This window comes from Nerophis lumbriciformis, linkage group LG39 (assembly GCF_033978685.3).
Source record: "Nerophis lumbriciformis linkage group LG39, RoL_Nlum_v2.1, whole genome shotgun sequence".
Taxonomy (NCBI): Eukaryota; Metazoa; Chordata; class Actinopteri; order Syngnathiformes; family Syngnathidae; genus Nerophis; species Nerophis lumbriciformis.
The window spans coordinates 13,312,501-13,333,332 of record NC_084586.2 but is presented as its reverse complement, the minus strand read 5'-3'; the positions used below and the strand labels follow the sequence as shown (position 1 = coordinate 13,333,332).

The following is a 20,832-nucleotide window of genomic DNA, read 5'->3' as shown; positions in this document are numbered from 1 at the left end:
TTTTAAAGCATTTATCGGACATCTCTAGTTATAAGAATGTCCCATTGCGATGGTAGTATTGTGTACTGAACTGTAATTACACGATGTGGGCTGCAGAGGGCAGTAGCAGGCATGCCTGCAGTACTAAACGTTGTCTCAGTGGTAGCCAAGAAAAAGACTAAATTGTTCAAAGACAGAAAGTATTTTTCATTCATATCAACAATACTTATCTTCAATCTGCCAGAAAACATTCAGGTAGAAATATCACATAACAGAGCAACAGAATAGCAGGCCTGTATTGTAAGGCGATTTTTTTGTTGTTTTGATGGTTAAACCGGATGTGAAGCTTACCATGAATTGATTAACGTGGACCCCGACTTAAACAAGTTGAAAAACTTATTGGGGTGTTACCATTTAGTGGTCAATTGTACAGAATATGTACTGTACTGTGCAATCTACTAATACAAGTCTCAATCAATCAAAAGCGTAGCGCTATTATTGTGAAGCCGCCAACTGGACGCAAGTAATTGGTATGAGGAAAAAACTTGACATGTTTTGACAAAAATCTCAGATAAAAGTGACTTTAGATTTCTTCTCTACCGTCTTTGTTTCTGTGGAGTTTGTATTCCATCTTACAAAAGCAGTTCAAGTAACAATCTACATTTTAAGTTTTTAATGCACTTGACTGTAATCCAAACATGGGCGTGAAGCTTCTCCTCACTCCAAGCTGAGTGTTCGCTCCATTGTCGTCGTCTCACGGTGATTGAAGGTAAAATTGTCTTGTCCGGAGAACGACTTGCCAAGGCTTTGGATCTGAGATTTCCGTAAGGTCCCCCTTTCTTTGTGCAGTTCTGCTAGCTATTTTGGAGCCTGTGGCTCAACAGTAACTGAACGCCATTACGCATTTTCCTAAACTACGGAACGGGCCGAGGGTCAAAAACGTTAATTGCGTGTTAAAAAAATGATTGCCATTAAAAAGGAACTTATTAGGGATGTCCAATAATATTGGACTGCCAATATTATCGGCCGATAAATTTTAGTTAAAGTACCAATGATTGTCACACACACACTAGGTGTGGTGAAATGTGTCCTCTGCTTTAAAATGTAATATCGGGATTTATCGGTATCGGTTTCAAAAAGTAAAATGTATGACTTTTTAAAACGCCGCTGTGTACACGGACGTAGGGAGAAGTACAGAGCGCCAATAAACCTTAAAGGCACTGCCTTTGCGTGCTGGCCCAATCACATAATATCTACGGCTTTTCACACACACAAGTGAATGCAAGGCATACTTGGTCAACAGCCATACAGGTCACACTGAGGGTGGCCGTATAAACAACTTTAACACTGTTACAAATATGCGCCACACTGTGAACCCACACCAAACAAGAATGACAAACACATTTCGGGAGAACATCTGCACCGTAACACACCATAAACACAACAGAACTAGGGCTGCAACAACTAATGATTAAATCAATTAAAATAGATTATAAAAATAGTTGGCGATTAATTTAGTCATCGATTCGTTGGATCTATGCCATGCGCAGAGGTAATTTTTTTTGTTTTTTTTATTTATTAATTTTTTTTATAAACTGCAACATGTACAAACAGCTGAGAAACAATCAAAATAAGTATGGTGCCAGTATGCTGTTTTTTTTCCAATAAAATACTGGAAAGGATAGAAATGTAGTTTGTCTTTTTTATCCGATTATTAATCGATTAATCAAAGTAATAATCGACAGATTAATCGGTTATCAAATTAATCGTTAGTTGCAGCCCTAAACAGAACAAATACCCAGAACCCCTTGCAGCACTAACTCTTCCGGGACGCTACATTATACACCCGCTACCCCTTACACCCACCACCTCAACCCCGCCCACCTCAACCTCCTCATGCTCTCTCAGGGAGAGCATGTCCCAAATTCCAAGCTGTTGTTTTGAGGCATGTAAAAAAAAAAATAATGCACTTTGTGACTTCAATAATAAATATGGCAGTGCCATGTTGGCATTTTTTCCCATAACTTGAGTTGATTTATTTTGGGAAAACCTTGTTACATTGTTTAATGCATCCAGCGGGGCATCACAACAAATTCAGGCATAATAATGTGTTAATTCCACGACTGTATATATCGGTATCGGTTGATATTGGAATTGGTAATTAATAATTGGACAATATCGGAATATCGGCAAAAAAGCCATTATCGGACATCTCTAGAACTTATAGATAAAACGTTATCACGTTAACTTTGACAGCCGTAGTTTATATGTACTGTAAAAGTGCACATGTGTTTGAGTGTCCATAATGAAATTGTGATATCTAAGACATGTAATATTACTCCTAAACCTCATTTGTGCTACAAAACATTTGATGTACTACTAATTTTTTTCATTTAGTAGCAACGGTGCTACATGTGAAAAACCTAAGCGTTACAGCCCTTCGTCACACTTTCAAGCCCTATTGTCTGAGATGAAGAAGGCGCTTAATTCTCTGCAAGAAGATCTAATCCGCACACGACACCGAGGGATTATCTTTTTGATCCCAAACACCATCAATCATCTGCTGGGAGCGCTTCCTATTATTTTCATTGAACAGAAAATCACTCAAAACTGTGTGACGAATTAAAAACGTGCCGCTTTGAGATTGCTATAACGCTTGTTCGAGGCTAAAAATAGAAACCCTGTGCTTCCTTTTTCAGAAAACATCACTTCTTTTTCTACAATGAGAAAAAGCTCTTCTTGCTACGATGACATCACAGCCAGCTTCGAACAGATGGCACGACCCTGATTGCTTCTGAACCCTCCATCATTTCACCCCATGGTAAATCCTCCCACAATGTGAGGACACACACGTACACACGCACACTAAAAGTTAAAAGACACACTTGCACCGCCGTCAAACGTTCTGACCTGGACGATGAAGGTCTTGTCCTTGAAGCCGGGCGTCAGGCCCAGCATGCTCATGTAGGACGCCTCGTTGATGAAGTTCTCGATGCCGTGGAAGACTCCGCGGCCGGTGGCCGAGATGCGGCCGTGGATGCCGCCCTGGCTGATGGGCTTTCCCGTCACGCAGGCGTGCGCGTTGATGTCCTGTTGAGACAAAGACAAAAAGGACATTTGTTAACTATCAGGTTCAAACACTGATGACATCTATTAAACAAGACAAGAAGCAAGGAATTAAACAGAGACAGAATTACATTTGGCTCAATAGAGGAGAGACGTCTGGACTGTACTCTTTGTACAGCCTCACCACGCTCTGACGAAAGATTGTACGCCTCCTCTTTTATTTGGACTTTCCCTGATTACATGGAAACAGCCGTTTCTAAGGGACAGGGGTCGTAAACAGCCATCGCCTTTTGTTACAGAACAGTTCAAAGAAAAGGTCGGTTCTAGGATAAGGTCGTAAAACATTTCAAAGAAAAGGTCGCCTGGAGGGGAGTCTGGTCCTGCTTCCTCTCCCCTTTGTAGAACTCGGGTCAAGACAAAATCTTTCTGTGGATTACACTACATCAAAGAAACAGAACACCTTCATGTTGCTTCCCATCCTACACAGTGGAGTTTTACAAGCCTTCTTCTTGGTAGGATCAAAGACAGCTTTTGTCTGCTCGCCGGGAACTCGTTGAAACACAAAGTTTTGTGATAACTTGTGATTTAGGGCTATATAAATAAACATTGATTGATTGATTGATTGAACTTAGATACAATTATTCTGACATTAAAATTAATTTATTTTTTAAAAAGAGTGGAAAAAAATAGAACAGTGTTTCTTAACTATAGGACCGAGGCCCAATGTTGGTCCGAAAGTGCCCCCTTAATATAAATATTAATTGTTATACAGAAGAATTGAAGGCTGTGAGGGCCATTTTGATAAATGTTTTGCTTTAAAAGATAATAAAACCAGTACAATGTTAATCAATATATGCTGAACTAGCTGAACAAAACATCCACGTCTTGGCTTTGTGTTACAGGTAACAAAGCAAATTGGATTAATTCATAATTTTTTCAATGAGGATAATTTTTTTAGGATTTTATTCGTTTTCACATAATTTTATATATTTCTGTAAAGCATTTTGAATTGCCCTCCAAAAAAAAACCAAAAAAAAAACTTGCCTTGCCTAAATTAAACTCCTTGAGATATTTTTTATATTTACTAGTAGTATTATGATACCACCAACTACATTTTTTGAAGGCTTTAGCAGACCCAAAAACTTGGCGTATCTTCCAAGAAATGTGTAGACATGACCATGACAGGAAGCACAACAATCATCTTATACGGCCGTCGGCCAGTTTGGTTTTCATGTCCGATTTTTGGAAATGAGCTCGTTTTATTTTTTTCTTTACTTTTTCGCTTGTATGTTCTATTCCAGAACAGTTTTGGACTTTAGACACCATCCGTTGTAATACACTTTTCTACCACTTGTGGCAGTAATGACAATATCAAACAGAAGAAGTCTGGAGCTATAGTCGGACGTTTTTTAAACGCAAAAATTATGACTAAAGTGGTGAAAGTGTATTTTTATTTGCACATCAACTTTATTGACAGTTTAATTAAACATGATAAATATTATTTTAGCACAACATAATTGTAAGCAAATTTTTTTTTCGTCAGTTACAAGTTCCTTTTCATGCAATATATTTTGGTTAGTACTTACTTTATTTTTTTATTTTATTTAATTATTATTATTTTATTTTTTATCTTTTTTATTCTTTTATTTTTTTAAATTTATTTATTTATTTATTTTTTTAAATCGACTTGGCCTAAGGTTAATGTGGTAAATAATCAATCTTTGTGATTAGCACATGCTTCCATGTCATTTGACAAGGTTGTTAACTAAGTAGGTTGGATCAAATTATTGAGTACGATAAAATCAATAATAATAATATAATATAATATAATATATATAAATAATAATATCACTAATTCAGTGGTAATATTTGAGTGGGCCCAAGGTCCCTCTTTCGTGGAAAAGTTTGGGTCCCGAAAAACCCCTGCAATAAAGCAAACTAACCCCGTGCCCCCAGTGTTCACGAGCGATACTGCACCCTGCTTGAGTTACACACATCCGACTCGGGAGGTCATTTGCTCGGCTGACCCAGCGTCACTCCACACTACCCACAATGCTCTACTCTCAAGATACCCCAGCAGGAATGTGTGAAACATTCCAAAAGGCCTGCCAAGGGTATCTGGACCAACAGAACACATGACAATTCATTAGGTACGTCTGCACATTACAGACTTTTTCTGTTGCAGCTAGCGCCATCTTGTGGAGCAAATAAAAAAAAAAAACAGGTTTTCTACAGCCACAGGAGGAGACTTTGTGTTAATTGGAGCATTTAATCATTAAATGTTTATTGTGGCGGTTGTAGTTTGTCATTCCAACAGAATGTGCAGGTGTACCTAATGTTGTGGCCAACAAACGGCAACCTCTAAAGCAGTGGTTCTTAACCTGGGTTTGATCGAACCCTAGGGCTTCGGTGAGTCGGCTTTAGGGGTTCGGTGGAGGTCAAAACACACCCGACTCATCGTGTAAATAAAAACTTCTCCCTATCGGCGTATTACGGATACGACAACAGCTGACTGATTTGCAGGTGTGTAATTTGTTGTGAGTTTATGCACTGTGTTGGTTTTGTTCTTTGAACAAGGTGATGTTCATGCACGGTTCATTTTGGGCACCAGTAAAAAAAAACATAGTAACACTTTAGTATGGGGAACATATTCACCATTAATTAGTTGCTTATTAACATGCAAATTAGTAACATATTGGCTCTTAACTAGTCATTAAGTACTTATTAATGCCTTATTCGGCATGGCCTTATTATAACCCTAACCCTGACCCTAACCCTAACCAAATAACTCTAAATTAAGTCTTTATTACTTAAAATATGTTCCCCTAATGTCCAAATAACTGTAAATTAAGTCTTTGTTACTTAGAATATGTTCCCCTAGTGTCTAAATAACTCAAAATAAAGTCTTTGTTACTTAGAATATGTTCCCCTAGTGTCTAAATAACTCTAAATTAAGTCTTTGTTACTTAGAATATGTTCCTCTAGTGTCCAAATAACTCTAAATTAAGTCTTTGTTACTTAAAATATGTTCCCCTAATGTCCAAATAACTGTAAATTAAGTCTTTGTTACTTAGAATATGTTCCCCTAGTGTCTAAATAACTCAAAATAAAGTCTTTGTTACTTAGAATATGTTCCCCTAGTGTCTAAATAACTCTAAATTAAGTCTTTATTACTTAGAATATGTTCCCCTAATGTCCAAATAACTCAAAATTAAGTCTTTGTTACTTAGAATATGTTCCCCTAGTGTCCAAATAACTCTAAATTAAGTCTTTGTTACTTAGAATATGTTCCTCTAGTGTCCAAATAACTCTAAATTAAGTCTTTGTTACTTAGAATATGTTCCCCTAGTGTCCAAATAACTCTAAATTAAGTCTTTGTTACTTAGAATATGTTCCTCTAGTGTCCAAATAACTCTAAATTAAGTCTTTGTTACTTAGAATATGTTCCCCTAGTGTCTAAATAACTGTAAATTAAGTCTTTGTTACTTAGAATATGTTACCCTAGTGTCCAAATAACTCTAAATTAAGTCTTTATTACTTACCGGTAGAATATGTTCCCTTAATGTCCAAATAACTCTAAATTAAGTCTTTGTTACTTAGAATATGTTCCACATACTAAAATGTTACCAAAAACATATAAATTTGTCTTAAATTTGAAAAAAAAAAAAACATTTTATTTTTCACTAAAGGGTTCGGTGAATGCGCATATGAAACTGGTGGGGTTCGGTACCTCCAACAACGTTAAGAACCACTGATCTAAAGGCTTAGTGGCCACATGCGTGGACAGCACCTTTTAGCTCTTATTTCCAAAATTGTGTACACTACTGAATTGGGGTCTTATGGCTGCTTATGTGGACACTTATACTGCCACCTGGTGGTGTCAGAAGAATATAACATACAATGGAATTTGGAAAAAAAAAAGTGTAAAAAAAAAAAGAATTAGCATGTCACTAAACATGAAGTACACGTTTGTGTACTTATGGACTAAGTACATCATATCAAAAGATGATTCTTAGTTTTTATTCTAAATAGGGTCCAATAAGCCCAAATAGCAAAGAGATATAAAATAAAGCATGTAAACAAACAGCTTGGGCCTTAAGAGGTTACATTAATTAATTCAGTGAGTGTTTGCCTATTTAGTGCATTATTGATGTCTGATGAACTTGTGATGAGGACAACAAAGCTGCTTTGGAGAAAACGAGAGAGAGCGGAATGTTTGCTCTGGCGAGAAGGGAGAGGCAGGAAACTCGTGGTCGCGTGTGACTCACTCCTTCCACTTCGTGTTTATGAAAAAAGGGGCAAAAAAAAGAGAGTCTGAGTCGAAGTGCTTATGTGTGGAGAACTCACAGTGTGTGCGATGGTGTTGGCGTACGTGTCGGCGATCCACGACATTTCCCGCTCGCCTGTGCTCATGTCTGGAGCCGGGACGTCGATGCCGGGTCCTGGTGAAGTTTAGATGGTTAGAAACAGCAGATCCACATGTATGAAGATAATACATCAGGAGGATTCTAAACCACTTCAACAATTCTATGATCAAAAAAACTGTTCCAGAGCACGGTCCAAAAACAAGAGGCGAGGTTGCTGGAATGAGGTGGGGGAGGGGCGCAGTCTGAGCAATGATGGATCGCATGCCTCTGCGTGAGTGAGTGTGTTTTACTTTGCCTGCTGGCTGCTTGAAATAATGGCAGCCATTAAAAACGTGCCAGGATTTCAGAGCCAGTGTTTCCCCCCACTAATAGATTTTGCACAACCTACTCTCCAAATCCCCGACGCATCAAAAGTAAAAGACAGGAAGTGTTTACTCAATAAAATACGAGCGGGAGTGGCGATCTCGACATGCAGGACACCTCCACAAGCACGGGGACTGTGTGTGATTACTACCGAGGTAAAAAGTGAGGTGTGGAAGAGTGTCGAGCACCTCCACAAGCGTGCAGCCCAGAGAATCATGACTAGTGACAGTGCGCACATACTGGGAGACAAATATATTGTACATACAAATACACGTACCGTATTTTTCGGACAATAAGTCGCAGTTTTTTTTTCACAGACTTATACTCAGGAGCGACTTATGTGTGAAATGATTAACACATTAGCGTAAAATATCAAATAATATTATTTATCTCATTCACGTAAGAGACTAGACGTATAAGATTTCATGGGATTTAGCGATTAGGAGTGACAGATTGTTTGGTAAACGTATAGCATGTTCTATATGTTATAGTTATTTGAATGACTCTTACCATAATATGTTACGTTAACATACCAGTTGGTTATTTATGCCTCATATAACGTACACTTATTCAGCCTGTTCACTTCGCAAAATGATTATTAGCATTCAGACAGGTTAAAATGTTGCTAAAACCATCACTTTTCTATCAGTCACAGTGACTTTTCAAAACAAAAATATTACAGCAAAAATCAAATGGGTTGATTGACATGTTTATTCTGTAAGCTAACTTCAATAGTTTGAAATGATTTTGTTTTGAACATGTTATCGTTATCAGAAATAAAAAGATATACTGTACACAGAAATTATTTTTGATTTGATTTATTGTTTATGTAATAAAAGATTTACTTAAAATGTTATGTTTTGTGAGTTTTTTTATGCTACGAACTGTACTTACCGGCGATGTAAACCGAAGGAGACATTTCCGTAATGAAAGCTGCAACACCCTTTTTAGATCCCATCATCACTGCAGCATTATCGGCAGCAAAGCAAACCAAATTCTGCCAAGGAATTTCGTTTGAGTCTATTTCTTCCGCGAGTATTTTGTAAATGTTTTCGCCTGTGGAAGCCGTATTTCATTCCCTCAAAGACAGAAGTACTGACAATACTTTTCCAATGTCGTCATCAAAATATCGAACACAAATGGGGTACAGTTTTACATCGTCATAATCGGTGCTGCCGTCAGTCGACATGCTAAATGGTTCCGTCTTCATGACATCGGCGATACTTTGAGGATTCTGTTCCAAGACACTGAATAATGTTTGATGTTTTGGTTCGACCACATCCATATTTTTTGGCGATTTTCGAGTCGAGAAACATTTTCCGAAATAACTGTCCCATGTGATCAGCCAGTGCGATTGGAAGTCCATGCTCAATTATTGCCTCCGTAAATAAAACTTTGGCATTTATCACATCCAAAGAATCTGTTTGGGCGACGAAAAACGTTGAAAGTTTTCCACTTGTATCGCTAGCAACGGCATTAGACTTGTGTTTTTTTGTCCCAATGTGGTCTTTTACATCACTAATTCCTCCGTGTCCGATCGAAAAATCTTGTCTGCACAAGGTGCAATTCGCGTAGTTTTCACCCTTTTTGGAACGGATAATTATTCCCGGATAGGCTTTTGAATATTCTTCACGGAATGACTGCAGTTTTCTTTTCGGTTTAAGACTCGTTTGCGATTTTTCTCCGGCTGATTCCATGATCGTTCGCTCGTTTGGAAACAATGGCAACTGGTGCCTCGTGCTTGGCAGCGGTGCTATAAATAGCCTCGCGCATGGCATTCGGAATGGCTCGATAGGAAGTTACGAGAAGCAGTGTCGATTGTCATTGTTGTTACGCGATTTTGTGAATAAAACTTAAAAAAAATAAAAAAAATTTTAATTAATGAAAAACCGTATTTTTTATCACTGCAACCGTAACCCGGAATAGGTTGATAAAAACCGTACTAATTACGGGAAAACCGGAGTAGTTGGCAGGTATGCTTATATATGTTTTTTTCCTTCTTTATTATGCATTTTCGGCCGGTGCGACTTATACTCCGAAAAATACGATACATAGAAATACACATTAATACTCATACACACAATCATTCATACATACGCGCACACATACAGCCACAAATACAGTACATACCTACACACTCAAAGTTCATACATCCACATGCACAGTACAAACACACGGCACACTGACAAAGCTTAACCTATTGTTACTATAACAATCTACAAGGTTAATACAGTTTGCTTCTCTTTCTTCCGCTCCATTTATCTGCTTTCTTTTGTATTTCAATTGTATTGTTGATAATAGAGGTAATTAGTATTATTCTTCATTATCAACAGTGCTATTGGTATTTGTATTGCTCCATTTGGAAGAATGTTCATTGTAATGTCTGTTATTAATATTTACTCCACTAACTGCTTTTGTTATCACTTTTACTATGATATTTATACATATTGTATATGCTGATGCTGTTCTGTTGTTGTTGTTGTTATTGTCTCTGTCTTATCCCTCTCTTGTTCCCGCTATTTCCCCCTGTCTTCCATTATTTTCTCTTTCTATCCATTTAATAAAGTCAAATACAAATAAGAAAACAAGAGAAGGATCCCACACTTCTATTTTGTAAAGTAAATCTGTACAGCAGATATGGGCATCTACATCAACTATATGATTTGCCTGAGTTGCTGAACAGAACAAAAAAACAAAACAAATTTTTTGCACACATTTCTATAAAGGTAATACGGTAAATGTGATGGGAATTTCTTATTAAAAATGCAGTTTTTAAAAGCTGCAAGTGATTAACGCTTATTTAGTGAAACGAAATGTAAAACTGCATCAATATGCATAAATTTTAAGATGCATCAATAATCTATTTTTAATTGAAACGTAGCTCCTGAATCGATTTTTTTAAAGTTGCAAGTGATAGATGCTTATTTAGTGAAGCGAAATGTAAAACTGCATCAATATACATAAATTAAAGATGCATCAATAATCTATTTTTATCTAATCGTAGCTCCTGAATTGTAAGGTGACCAAATATTCCCACCTCTAGTTGGTTTTTAGCATTTTTGAAAGCACCAAAGGGACTTGTGTGTGTGCGTTGACAGTTTAGCTTGCCATTGTTGTTCCATTACCACCTTGTTATGTTTGTTGGATATATTGCACATTACAGTGTCTTCAAAGTGTGTATCTTTTTACTAAAATAGTATCCTGTTGGGGCAAGAACCAATGATTCATATTTACATGCTTCACTTTTCGATTTACGAGCTATGTTGAAGAACCGATTAAGTTTGTAAATCAAGGTTCCACTCCACTTCTGTATCCCTGCACACTGTCAGTGTAATACTTAGTTGTCTGGTGTTTATTAGTGTAAGACACCGGCTTCTATAACGGTGTACACAGAAATACTCCAAAAAAGGGAAGGGGGCGGAGCCTCACCGATGAAGCCCTTCTTGGCCAGCTCGATGGTGAATCTCCTGGTGATCTTCTCCAGCTCGTTATCCTGCAGGATGACAAGAATATGAAAAGTCAAAAGAGGACGTTTTTTTCAAATGGTTTGAGTGTCCGAGTTCAGAGCTGGGCAAATATTTTGACTCAGGGGCCTCATTGAGAGAAAAAATGTGTCTGGGGGGCCAATATGTATATATACACACATTTAACTGTAAAAATCTGCTGTACAGTACGTGTGTTTGGGTCACTTTTTTTTCCAGGAACACTAATACTAAAAGTCACAATGTCTAATAGAGTTCTAAAAACGTTATGACAGACCACCTCAATATAAAGGAATGGAATTTTACAGTTTTTTACTGAATGGGACACCCAAAATGTACATTAAATAAAGAAAGTGGGATTCACAATTTTAACTTTGACCAATAAAACACTGAATATTAACAACATATGAACATCGCTCCTCTTTTACTTCTCAGACCAGCCCCTCGATAGACATCTTTTACAATCAAGCAAAACACAACAAAAATGTAACAAACAGCAAAATATGAATGCAAAGGGGTAATAAACACCTGCAATATATTATCACTTTTATGCAGAAATTTGTTGTAAAAATTTGCTTCCGCATCTGTTCCTGACACACGCGTTTGGGGCTGGCTCCTCTGAAAACAAACCCCACCCACTCTGCTTTGTTCCTCGTCTGAGCTGCTGTGACATACATCAGGGGTCCCCAACCTTTTTTGCACCAGGGACCGATTTAATGTAGGCATTATTTCCACGGACCGGCATTCCACGTGTGGCAGAAAGATATAGCAAATAAGTGCATGAAAAATGAATACATGAAAAAACTCACTATACCAGGGGTGCTCATTACGTCGATCGCGAGCTACCGGTCGATCTCGGAGGGTGTGTCAGTCGATCACCAGCCAGGCATTAAAAAAATAGTCCTAAAAATGAGCGATCATAAATCTTCACTATGACGTCACTTTCGTCACTTGATTGACATTCACGGCACCCGAGGGTCTTTTGAGATGACGCTGGCTACTGCCAGCTCATTAAAATTACCGACTGGAAGGCGAGAAACACTTTATTTCAACAGACTCTGGCGCCGTACCTGTCGTCAAAACTCCAAAGACCGACTGCAAAGTTGCGCTAACAAAATAAGAGTCTCAGAAAACTGGCGTGCACAAGCTAGCAAGCTACGGAGTTTGCCGACAATGTATTTCTTGTAAAGTGTATACAAAGGAGTACGAAAGCTGGACAAATAAGATGCCAAAAACAAACCACTTTCATGTGGTATTGGACAGAAAGGAGGACTTTTTTTTCTCCTCCATTCGAAAATGCGGACGTTATCAGCACCACTGTCCAATCAATGCAAGTCATCAGAATCAGGTAATACACCAACTTATATTCTTGTCTTCATGAAAGAAAGGCATCTATATGTGTTAAACATGCTTGTATTATCTTTAAACACCTTTAACTTATTAACAATATTAACTATATGTGTTAAACATGCTTGTATTATCTTTAAACACCTTTAACTTGTTAACAATATTAACTATATGTGTTAAACATGCTTGTATTATCTTTAAACACCTTTAGGTTGTTAACAATATTAACTATATGTATTAAACATTCTTGTATTATCATTAAACACCTTTAATTTATTAACAATATTAACTATGTGTTAAACATACTTGTATTATCATTAAAGACCTTTAACTTGTTAACAATACTAACTAGATGTGTTAAACATGCTTGCATTATCATTAAACACCTTTAGCTTGTTAACAAAAACATATTTCATAAATAAGTAAATATAAATTATATATATGAATGAGGTAGATCCCCACGACTTGATCAATTGAAAAGTAGCTCGCCTGCAGAAAAAGTGTGAGCACCCCTGCACTATACCATTCAATTAGTGGGAGCCCCTGGCCTTTTCCCTTTGCAAAAAAGCTCTCAATAGACTTTTGTTTTTTGCTCATTTTTGCTAGTAGTGGGCTTTTTTTTTTTTTGCTTTAGTATCTGATGGGTTATAGGTGATACATCACATTTAAGGACAAGAGCATGGATATACAGTATAATAAAGCTGGAAATACTTGACATTAGTTCCAATAGATTTCTGTGGATTACTATTTCCACTCTAAAAGTTCTGTATTCATATTTTGTGCAATATTTCATACATAAATACACTAGTGTTCGTTTTTGTGGTCCAATTTTCCATGCGTAAATACATCCGTTTTTTCTAACTACACATGTAATAGGACAATGTGCAATAATACCAGCACTTTAACTTACGTACTAGGCCAAAAGGATTTGTGCATTTTTTTTCCTTCAGCACAATTATTATGTGCAACAATTTAGCACTTTTCCATCTTTACCTACAATGGTCACTTTGTTCCTGATCTGCCCTGATCTTAGGTCATCAACATGCTGCGGACTGCAGATGGAACCTAGCTTTTGGCTACGATTTGGCACCTTTACACCTCCCTCGGGAGGTGTTTAGGGCACGTCCGAGCGGTAGGAGGCCACGGGGAAGACTCAGGACACGTTGGGAAGACTATGTCTCCCGGCTGGCCTGGGAACGCCTCGGGATCCCCCGGGAGGAGCTGGACGAAGTGGCTGGGGAGAGGGAAGTCTGGGCTTCCCTGCTTAGGCTGCTGCCCCCGCGACCCGACCTCGGATAAGCGGAAGAAGATGGATGGATGGATGGATGTTTATTAATGTGCATTGTCCCTTGTAACAAAGATGCAACAAATATAGCAAATGGCGAGATTTATAATACATCTATGAACAAGCTTATTGGTGTGTCTGGTGGGACTGGCCAAAGTTAAGTAGGAGAAAATGCGGTCGGTTATAAATTATTTCATGTCTCTGTGCGGCCCGGTAGCAAATGCGTCACGGACCGGTGGTTGGGGACCACTGACGTAGATTACCGTAATAACTCCTATAACACTCAAAAGTGCAGGTTTCAACCATTGAAATACTTTCTATTAGGGGTGTGGGGAAAAATAGATTTGAATTCGAATCGCGATTCTCACGTTGTGCGTTTCAGAATCTATTCTTATTTTTTAAAAATCGATAATTTATTTTTTTTTTTATTTAAATTTTTTTTTTTTAATTACTCAATCCAACAAAACAATACACAGCAATACCATTACCATGCAATCCAATTCCAAAACCAAACTGCAATAAACAGAGCAATTGAGAGGAGACACAAACACGACACAGAACAAACCAAATGAATATTATCAATATTAGTTACAATTTCAACAGAGCAGTGATTAAAAATCCCTCATTGACATTATCATTAGACATTTATAAAAATAAAAAATACAATTTTTAAATGAACAATAGTGTCACAGTGGCTTACACTTGCATCGCATCTCATAAGCTTGACAACACACTGTGTCCAATATTTTCACAAAGATAAAATAAGTCATATTTTTGGTTCATTTAATAGTTCAAACATCCATCCATCCATCCATCCATCTTCTTCCGCTTATCTGAGGTCGGGTCGCGGGGGCAGCAGCCTAAGCAGGGAAGCCCAGACTTCCCTCTCCCCAGCCACTTCGTCCAGCTCTTCCTGTGGGACCCCGAGGCGTTCCCAGGCCAGCCGGGAGACATAGTCTTCCCAACGTGTCCTGGGTCTTCCCCGCGGCCTCCCACCGGTCGAACGTGCCCTCAACACCTCCCTAGGGAGGCGTTCTGGTGGCATCCTGATCAGATGCCCGAACCACCTCATCTGGCTCCTCTCGATGTGGAGGAGCAGCGGCTTTACTTTGAGCTCCTCCCGGATGGCAGAGCTTCTCACCCTATCTCTAAGGGAGAGCCCCGCCACCCGGCGGAGGAAACTCATTTCGGCCGCTTGTACCCGTGATCTTGTCCTTTCGGTCATAACCCAAAGCTCATGACCATAGGTGAGGATGGGAACGTAGATCGACCGGTAAATTGAGAGCTTTGCCTTCCGGCTCAGCATCTTCTTCACCACAACGGATCGATACAGCATCCGCATTACTGAAGATGCCACACCGATCCGCCTGTCAATCTCACGATCCACTCTTCCCTCACTCGTGAACAAGACTCCGAGTGGAGTGCCATCTCCGGGTTGGGGAGGAGATCTTGCCCCAAGTGGAGGAGTTCAAATAGTTCAAACAAATTTACATTACTGCAATCCGTTGATAAAACATTGTCCTTTACAATTATAAAAGCTTTTTACAAAAATCTACTCCTCTGCTTGCATGTCAGCAGACTGGGGTAGATCCTGCTGAAATCCTATGCATTGAATGAATAGAGAATCCTTTTGAAATCGGGGAAATATCGTTTTTGAATCGAGAATCGCGTTGAATCAAAAAAAAAATCGATTTTGAATCGAATCGTGACCCCAAGAATCGACATTGAATCGAATCGTGGGACACCCAAAGATTCACAGCCCTACTTTCTATAGTTCAAGACTTATGGTCATTTAAAAACGAACACTGCACATCATAATGGTGGCGACAGTTTTGATGATAAAGGTCTAAAAAAATGATGTAGAACGTCCAGCGGGCCGGATTGAAAATCTTAAATGGGCTGCATTTTTCCCGGGTCCGCTCTATTTGCTTGCCCTCCATCATGACTGCCAGGAAATACTGGTTTTGGTTATATTTGCGTAAGGGTGGAGCACGCGTGAAAGGATAGAGCAGCCTCTGAAGCATGACGGGAGTTTCAGCGGCAGCTTGTAATTATCCCATACTTCATGACCAACACGTCTCTTGACATTCATCTTTTCCCCAATACCATCTTGTAGTTGTGCAGCGCTGCTTACTCACAGAGTAATTCTTGGTGTTGATCTTCACTCCGGCCTTGGCTCCTCCAAACGGCACATCTGTTACAGAGAACATTTCCGCTTAGGAGACTTGCTCAGATCAAGAACTAAAAATCAATGCATCTCGCCCAACTACTGAGGGAGCATTTTAATGGAGGCGCCTAAACAGTCCCAATACTTCTGTCCAGCCAGTGGTCACTTACCAACAACAGCACACTTGTAGGTCATCAGAGAGGCCAAAGCTTTCACCTCGTCCACAGACACGTCTGTGCTGTATCGGATACCTGAAGTGGTTGCAAACAAACACACTTTTAGTCTACAAAAACATTCTCCCCCTCAGAAAATGTGCATTAACAGCTGCGGCTGTAGGCAACCTTCTGATGTATTTTCTTTTATTAGTTAAATGGCAAGAACTGCGTTGGAGTGGTTAAAGTTAAAGTACCAATGATTGTCACACACACTAGGTGTGGTGAAATTTGTCCTCTGCATTTGACCCATCCCCTTGATCACCCCCTGGAAGGTGAGGGGAGCAGTGGGCAGCAGCGGTGCCACGCCCGGGAATCATTTTTGGTGATATAACCCCCAATTCCAACCCTTGATGCTGAGTGCCAAGCAGGGAGGCAATGGGTTCCATTTTTTATAGTCTTTGGTATGACTCGGCCGGGGTTTGAACCCACAACCTATCAGCTTAATCCACGCTTAGCTGTCATCGTTAAAGTGATGCGTGTTATATTCGTCATACTGTTTACGGTCAACTCATCAGCGCTATAAATGCCGACCGGGCAGTTTTTGCTCCTTCGTGCAATCTTTAGGGATTGGTACTAAGCAGGCTCTCCGCACTTCGGCACTTGGCAATCACTCCAGCAGCACTGAGAGCGGACTCAGCCAAACTACCTCTAGGTACAATTTTCAATGCCAACAAGGTAACTGACTCAAAAAACACTCAACGTAAGTAAAGTTTCATTTTCCAAAGTTGCACGAGCTTGATGCTAATATACATTGGCTTTGCTATTGATATGCCACTGATTAGCATTAGCGATTTTACATGGCGATACAAACACCTTTGTTAATGAAAACTACAACTAAGATGCATGTTACAACCAAACAGCTGGTGTTTAGTAAGTAGAATGCTTACAGTATTAACACTTTTTGGGGCGCAACAAAAAAAACAAAAAAACAAAAAAAAAGGCTATGAACTATACAATACAGTCATCTAACATCTTAAACTTGCAACTCTAATTCCAACTTAATGTCACACTTGCAAATACAAGATATAACAACTGAACAGCAGTTATCACAGTCAGCTCAGTTTTAAATGTTGCAATGAAAACATTTTTACTGGTTTAAGAAAACCTTGAAAGGGGAAATACCGTATTTTTCGGACTATAAGTCGCAGTTTTTTTTCATAGTTTGGCCAGGGGTGCGACTTATACTCCGGAGCGATTTATGTGTGAAATTATTAACACATTAGCGTAAAATATCAAATAATATTATTTAGCTCATTCACGTAAGAGACTAGACGTATAAGATTTCATGGGATTTAGCGATTAGGAGTGACAGATTGTTTGGTAAACGTATAGCATGTTCTATATGTTATAGTTATTTGAATGACTCTTACCATAATATGTTACGTTAACATACCAGTTGGTTATTTATGCCTCATATAACGTACACTTATTCAGCCTTTATTTATTTTTAAATTGCCTTTCAAATGTCTATTCTTGGTGTTGGCTTTTATCAAATAAATTTCCCCCCAAAATGCGACTTATACTCCAGTGCGACTTATATGTTTTTTTTTCCTTCTTTATTATGCATTTTCGGCCGGTGCGACTTATACTCCAGAGCGACTTATAGTCCAAAAAATACGGTGATTTTTTTTATGCCTCCACAACCTGTAGAAAGTGTGGTCCCCACAAGTGATGATCAAAAACTTGGTCCCCATTCCAAATGATAACTAGTATGTGTGTCTGTGTGTGTGTGTGTGTGTGTGTGTGTGTGTGTAGTCACGTATTAGCCGACATGCTAATGCAACAACAGCGTAATTTGACACCAAAGCTAGTTCAGGCAAAGAATGTCCACTAAAGTGCACATTAGTGGTGTTCAAGTGAGTACTTTCCATGCGAGTCACGCCATATTGAATTAAACCATCATGGCAGGCTAGGGGAAATCTACCAGGCGTCCCCTAAAACCACAGCGTGATCTTTCATCATGAGCGTGAAGGAGGCAGGGCAGTCCAGAGCTCTGTGGTCAAATGGAAAAGACGGGAACAAGGAGCAGACCAGGTCAATTTCAACCCCCCCTATGCACCGAGACAATGACGTCATCCTAGCAACCAGAACCACAAATCAGACAAGGGAACAGTCGGCGGAAGTCAAACTGGAACTGGTGCAGTTGAAAGGAGCCAAACACTGCATTTGCTCACTTTAAGATAGTAGAGACTTATTTCCACTTAATTACGAGCACGAGACTCATGGAAAGTTGACGATTTGCACGAGTCTTGTGTTCATGGGACTTTCACCACTAATAAACACATCTGATTTTAAAAAGGAACAGCAAAAAAACTACAAAAAAAATGTACCTGTCCTGCACTGAAAATTAAAAAACGGACCAGTATTGTGCCAAACGCTTCTGATTCAGTTCATTTTTGTCGTTTTGTGCACAGTTCAAACTATATCAATACACAGTAGAAAAAAGGTGAAATAGCAGAAAACATGTTTTATATTCTAGTTTCTTCAAAATAGCCACCCTTTGCTCTGATTACTTTTGTTGCACACTCTTGGCATTCTCTCGATGAGCTTCGAGAGGTAGTGGTTTTCACTTCACAGGAGTGCTTGAAGCTCATCGAGAGAACGCCAAGAGTGTGCAAAAAAAGTAATCAGAGCAAAGTGTGGCTATTTTGAAGAAACTAGAATATAAAACATGTTTTCAGTTATTTTCACCTTTTTTTGTTAAGTCCATAACTCCACATGTGTTCATTCGTAGTTTTCATGCCTTCAGTGACAATCTACAATGTAAATAGTCATGAAAATAAAGAAAACTCATTGAATGAGGAGAAGGTGTGTCCAAACTTTTGGCCTGTACTGTATATCCCGATAAACATGTAATGGATATCAATAAAAAAAAATGCATTTGTGCTGTGTTACGATTTACACCACATGTGTCAAAGTCAAGGCCCGGGGGCCACATTATTTTATATGGCCCGTGAAAGCCTGGAAATAATATGAGTTAATAAAATGCTTAATTTTTTCTTACTAATTATATTTGTTCTTTCCTTTTATACATTAAAAATCATGTCCTGCATGCAATTGCATACCTTTTAAAATTCAATATTATCAAAAATCTAACGCCCGAATGTAGCTGAGATAGGCTCCAGCGCCCCCCGTGGCCCCGAAGGGAATAAGCGGTAGAAAATGTATGGATAAATATATTTTCATGTATTCCAAAAATATTTTTTGTTAAAGATAAATACTGTACTTAAATATCTGCTTGACTTATGATTATAGATGTCCGATAATATCGGACTGACAATATTATCAGCCGATAAATGCTTTAAAATGTAATATTGGAAATTATCGGTATTGGTTTCAAAAAGTAAAATTTATGACTTTTTAAAATGCCGCTGTGTACATGGACGTAGGGAGAAGTACAGAGCGGCAATAAACCTTAAAGGCACTGCCTTTGCGTGCCGGCCCAATCGCGTAATATCTACAGCTTTTCACACACACAAGTGAATGCCATGCATACTTGGTCAATAGCCATACAGGTCACACTGAGGGTGGCCGTATAAACAACTTTAACACTGTTACAAATATGCGCCACACTGTGAACCCACACCAAACAAGAATGACAAACATTTCGGGAGAACATCCGCACCGTAACACAACATAAACACAACAGAACAAATACCCAGAACCCCTTGCAGCACTAACTCTTTCGGGACGCTACAATATACAACCCCCCAACCTCCTCATGCTCTCTCAGGGAGAGCATGTCCAAATTCCAAGCTGCTGTTTTGATTTGTTAAAAAAAAAAAATTATGCACTTTGTGACTTCAATAATAAATATGGCAGTGCCATGTTGGCATTTTTTGCCATAAATTGAGTTGATTTATTTTGGAAAACTTTGTTACATTGTTTAATGCATCACAACAAAATTAGGCATAATAATGTGTTAATTCCACCACTGTATATATCGGTATCGGTTGATATCGTAATCGGATATTAAGAGTTGGACAACATCGGCAAAAAAGCCATTATCGGACATCTCTACTTATGATTTTAAAACAAATTATCAAATTGTAGACTGCAAAATTGACAATAGATTTTACGGTTAAATTCCGCCGACTGAGTTTTTTACCGTAAAACAAACTTTGGTACTGTTTTTTTTCCATATACAGTAAGACACTAAAACATTAAAAGAGGATTTTATGGAAAATTAAACAAAACTGGCAGCTCTGTTGCTTGACTGTTACCGCTAAAAACAGTGGTATTGTTTTTCCATTCCATTTATTCAATATGCGTAAAAAAAATAAAAAATAAAAAAAATAAAAAAAAGTGCTTTTACTGTAAAATTATACCAGTTTTTAAATAAATTTTTTTTATTTTTTTGCAGCTTATGTAAAAAAAAATATACCGTATTTTCCGCACTATAAGGCGCACCTAAAAACCTCAAATTTTCTCAAAAGCTGACAGTGCGCCTTATAATCCAGTGCGCCTTATATATGGACCAATATTGAGCCACAACATGTCTCGCAACTACGGGATGCATAACGTAGCGTCTATTCTGTGCGCCTTATAATGCGGTGCGCCT

General features: G+C 38.6%; 1 protein-coding gene across 1 annotated transcript in view; it reads right to left on the bottom strand.

The window, feature by feature from the left end:
• glud1b (glutamate dehydrogenase 1b) overlaps positions 1-20,832 on the bottom strand; it is a 35,817-nt gene that overhangs the window by 10,493 nt on the left and 4,492 nt on the right. The window contains exons 2-6 of the mRNA XM_061932098.2: positions 16,227-16,307; positions 16,028-16,083; positions 11,205-11,268; positions 7,393-7,487; positions 2,890-3,069 (exon numbers count right to left, since the gene is read on the bottom strand). Coding sequence (XP_061788082.1) covers positions 2,890-3,069; positions 7,393-7,487; positions 11,205-11,268; positions 16,028-16,083; positions 16,227-16,307 — 476 coding nt within the window. The remainder of the gene's footprint in view (positions 1-2,889; positions 3,070-7,392; positions 7,488-11,204; positions 11,269-16,027; positions 16,084-16,226; positions 16,308-20,832) is intronic.